The sequence below is a fragment of the Dermacentor silvarum genome, chromosome 1 (assembly GCF_013339745.2).
Source record: "Dermacentor silvarum isolate Dsil-2018 chromosome 1, BIME_Dsil_1.4, whole genome shotgun sequence".
Classification (NCBI taxonomy): domain Eukaryota; kingdom Metazoa; phylum Arthropoda; class Arachnida; order Ixodida; family Ixodidae; genus Dermacentor; species Dermacentor silvarum.
The window spans coordinates 352,755,659-352,760,342 of NC_051154.1; the positions used below are offsets into that span (position 1 = coordinate 352,755,659).

Sequence of the window (4,684 nt, forward strand, 5' to 3'; positions counted from 1 at the left end):
CCGCTCTCATTGGTCTCCTTCATCCGCGGCACGCGGCAAACCGCAAAAAATCGGTCCAGGAGCTATCCATGCCGCGGCAAGAAAAACTCGTTTCGCGGCTGCTTTCGCGGCGCGCGTCTTGCCGCCGGCGGCGGGCCGCGCGCGTTTTGCCGCTAGTGTGTACGTGCCATAAGACATCTGACATGAACCAAGCGCCAGTGGTCGTTGCGTGAATAGGAGGCGGCGGGTGAGCCATGGGGCTTACTCGACACTTGCAAGCACTGGATTTAGAGCATCCAGTACTTGCACTGCACTTCGCGCTGACGGAGTATGCAGCTTGCTTAAGAGTATACGAAGCGTATTTAAAAGGGACCGAAGCATCACAACCACTTGTCCGTCTTCTTCGGGCAATTTATCGGGAGTCGGCATTGTGGACTCTACCGCAGTGCACTGTATCCTTATATGGGACTGCGATGCCGGCTGTGGCATCGGTTGTGGCTCCGCCTGTGGCCTCGGCTGTGGCTTCAACTGTGGTTTTCGCTGTGGCTCCCAACTTTGGGGTAGGCTGTGGCATCGGCTGTGGCGGGGGCTGTAGCTTTGGTAGCGCGGGCCTGGCTTCAGTATTGGTGTTCTCCGGCACGACCTTGTCAGAGCTAGACTCGACTCCGCCAAGCCTAGGGGGCAGAGGAGGAGGAGCTGTCGGATGTACCGCGCTCTTCATAGAGGAATCTTCGTTCTTTGAAATCCAATGGCTTCGTGAGCGTCGCTTGCTATTGGCCGCAACAGCTTCCTGACGCGACGAACGGTCTCTTGCCATCTGCTTCAAGACCGCCCTTTCTTTCCTCATTTTAGGGCAGTCCTTTGAGGTAGCATCATGCCACCCAATGCAATTGGGGCATTTCAGAACCGCGGCTACGCAGGAGTCTGCAGCATGGGGCTGTGCGCAGCGCGAGCAAACTCTCGTGTTCTCGCACACACCGCTCACGTGTCGGAACCTCAGGCAGTTGCGGCATTAGAGTGGTCTTTGGAAAATAGACGCACTGGGTGTCTAAAGTGGCCAACCTTGACGTGTGAGGGAGCAGATTCGCCCTTGAAAACCACCTTCACACAGCGGGATGTGCCGAGTGAGTGGAGCCACACTAACTCAAAAGGGGCCTGTGACGAGCTGGGAGCAAGAACAAGATTTAATCGATGATGATGATGGCGACCAAGATCCACAGCAACATCAGAAGAAGAAAGAAGCTTCTGCTGCCCGACAGCGACGCTAAGCGTAGCATGACGCCGTCGTCTTATGCTGGTCTAAATTAGCATCCCGCCTTTGCAACCGCGTTTCTCCGTTTCGCTATACGACTCTCGCAGTTTCTAGCCATTATACCAAACACAGAAGCATACGACGACGAAAACCTGGCGATTAGTATGAAATGCTTACGCATGATTTATATTACTGCCAGAGGAGTTCCCGCTAGATTTTTTTTACGAAACTACTTTGGTCCATGGTCATGTCCTGCCAAACTAAAATGTGTTTGGACAGCCGTGCGGAATTGAATTCCCGACAGCAAGATAATTAGTTTAATTTGAATGGTATATTCCTGCGAACTCTCAATAAATACTGAATGTCTTATACCAGGACTACTTGACCCGTGACACTCGTGCGCTAAACGTAAAAATGATTTTTATTACATGCTAAACCGGTATTATTTACTTGACGCATTGACAAGGGCTCCAACCGCCGCCGTCCACTCGTGTCGTCCCAGACAGCGACATCCTGTGGCATTGCATGGTCAGATCTCGTGGCAGAAAGAGACTTCATCACGTCTCCACGTTCCAAGACGGCAATGAAGGAAGGCGGCGTTTCACTGGACCCAACGATGCCGGCTGGTGGACGCGGCTCGTCTATATCTCGTTATACACACAAAAATGCAATGATGGCAGCCCAAAGGGAAGCATTCGCTTGGTTGGTGCTGCTTGGGCCACCCCCCACTTTAGGGGTTGCTGAAGGAAGGTGCTGTATTTGAAAGGATGGCAAGTGTGGCTTCATCAATTCAGAGCCGACCACGCCATGCAGCGTCACCATGCAAAATACTGCCGCCTTCCATCCAGAACTCTCGCTCGAATGACGTCGGATGCAGCTGCTGCTGTAACTTCGGGCTGCCTCGACCCTGGGCCGCGACCGTAGAAGTTCTCAGCTGCTGATCGTTGTCCCAGCTTGTCCCAGCTTGTACCAGCTTGCTCGTAACCTGCTTGGCACTGCGCTCCTGCTCCTTGCGCCGGCGGGCCTCATGCGGGTTATGCGCGTAGTCTGGGTACTTCCTTCGGGGGACAGCGGCAGCTTCGACCACCTTGCGCTGGAAGGGCTCCTTGTCGGCGGCGCGGAGGGGACGACACAGCTTCGCCAGGCGGCTCCTATCGCGCCGGTTGTTTTCGTTCGCGTTCACGGCGGCCACCGAAAGCCTCTTTTCCTGCGCGAACGGCATCAAGGCGTTTGGGGGAGGGAGAACACGTGATCGCAGCTGGTAGCAGTACTGTACCTCGCTGCTCAACGATGCAACCACCATGCCGGGGTGCGAGGCCACATCAGCAACCGCCATCGCCGCTTCTGCTGCTGCTGCACAGCCTGCACCAACAGGCCCTGAATGCTTCGTAGGCACGTAATGACGGTGCTTGGCTGAAAAGGAGCAAGGGGCCACCGACGATGGCTGGCCTTTGCAGAGACTGCCGTCTGCGGTTCCGGGAGCGTCCAGAAATCTTCAGTTTTGGAAGAACGAGCTGCCGAGGAAGGAGTCGTCGTCTTCTTTGCCTCGCGGAGGAGCGTACGTAATAGTGGCAATAATGATGATGGTAGCGACGACGAAGATCCCCATTTATGGCACGTACTCAACCATGGAACATGCCAAGAATTGGGAGGCAGGAGGCAGCTTCAGGTACACTATTTCAGGTAAATTTATTCTAAATGAAGAAATGCGAGCAGACCGAATGCTTACTTTTACTTCATGAGTAAGCAGTCGGACTAAGTGAAACAAAATTGTTGATTAAGTAATACGGAAGAAGAGAAGGAAAACATTATAATGAAAAATTTCCGAAATAGATATCAGTGAAATGAATAATATCAGTGAAATGAATAAGAAACAGAGAATTAGAGTTAAACTACAAAAATTAGCACGGTAATTTTTTTGTTTACATTACGAACATTCACATATAATTACGATACCGTTGAAATGTGGGAAACCCTACGCGGGACAAAGTCAGTTTTCTTCTACTTTCTGGGGTGGCTCAGTCAGGTAAGGCGTTGCGCTGCTGAGCACGAGGTCGCGGGATCGAATGCCGGCCGCGGCGGCCGCATTTCGATGGAGGCGAAATGCGAAAACGCCCGTGCGCTTGCGTTGTAGTGCACGTTAAAGAACCCCAGGTGGTCAAAATTAACCCGGAGCCCTCCACTATGGCGTGCCTCATAATCATAACTGGTTTTGGCACGTAAAACCCAAGAAAGAAGAAGAAGGTTTTACGTGTCAAAACTAGTTCTGATTATGGGGCACGCCATAGTAGAGGGCTCTGGAATTATTTTGACCACCTGGGGTTCTTCAACGTGCACTACAACGGAAGCACACGGCGTTGTTCCATTTTGTCTCCATGGAAATGCGGCCGCCGCGTTCGGGATTCGATCCCTCGACCTCGTGCTCAGCAGCGCAACGCCTTAGCTAACTTAGCCACCGCGGCGGGTTAGTTGTGTCAATGACCTGACAGGGGATCATGAATTGTCAATCATGAACAAAGGTAATGCGCACTTACTTGCGAATTGCATGGTTTGCTTGGCCGGTAGATGTGAGCCACTGCATGCGTGAGATTAAGGTAATTGGCTTGAGTGGTCATATATTAGCAAGAGAACTTTTGGAGGCTGATCACATAAAAGAGAGAGACTAGTGTTGCATTAGTGATACGTTTGTTTTTCTGTTTGACAACAAGATGCAGCTGTTAAACACGTCACTGTAATCGCTCTAGACGACAAATGCATGAGCATTTGTTGGATCTACCTGCTCCGCTGTAAGAATAAAACAGTTGGAAGTTCAGCGCCCGACCTATTGTTTCCTACTTTTCTTTAAGTCTTTGTTTCCTGGTAGCGCAACAATATTTTCCTCAGATCTCAACCAATTCGCCCAGCAACAAGTTCTACTAAACTCCGGTAAAGTATAGCCGACGGAGTGGACCCGTTGGTCAGATTTCGACGACGCAAGACTGTGGTCGCCGCAACCATTGTTCTTGTAGTGCCACGTCCATGTTCTGAGCAGAAGTTCGCCCAATAAAGAGGTGGATTCATTACTCTCAGTTTTGGCTCGACCTTGGTTTTCAAGGATCTTTAGGATCGCCAGTCAGCCTCTAGAGTCTGTAAAGGAGTACGTTTATCTAGGTAAATTACTCACATGGGACCCTGATAATGAGAAGCAAATTTACAGAAGAATAAAAATGGGTTGGAATGCTTACGGAAGGCATTGGCAAATCCTTACTGGAAGCTTACCACTGCCGTTGAAAAGAAAAGTGTACAACCATTGCATCCTACCGGCGCTAACATATGGGGCAGAAACGTGGAGGTTAACAAAGAAGCTCGAAAACAAGTTAGGGACCGCACAAAGATCGATGGAACGAAAAATCTTAGACGTAATGTTAAGAGACAGGAAGAGATCAGTGTGGATAAGAAAGCAAACGGCGATAG

General features: G+C 50.9%; 1 protein-coding gene across 1 annotated transcript; it reads right to left on the reverse strand.

Moving 5' to 3' along the window:
• Positions 1-2,021: 2,021 nt before the first annotated feature.
• Positions 2,022-2,567, reverse strand: LOC119444845 (sex-determining region Y protein). Its single transcript, XM_037709190.1, has one exon. It carries the CDS (start codon positions 2,565-2,567, stop codon positions 2,022-2,024), a length of 546 nt encoding a protein of 181 aa, XP_037565118.1.
• Positions 2,568-4,684: the final 2,117 nt, after the last annotated feature.

Excerpts from the sequence above, each read along its gene's own strand:
- LOC119444845 (XM_037709190.1), bottom strand. The coding sequence starts at position 2,567 with ATGGCGGTTGCTGATGTGGCCTCGCACCCCGGCATGGTGGTTGCATCG.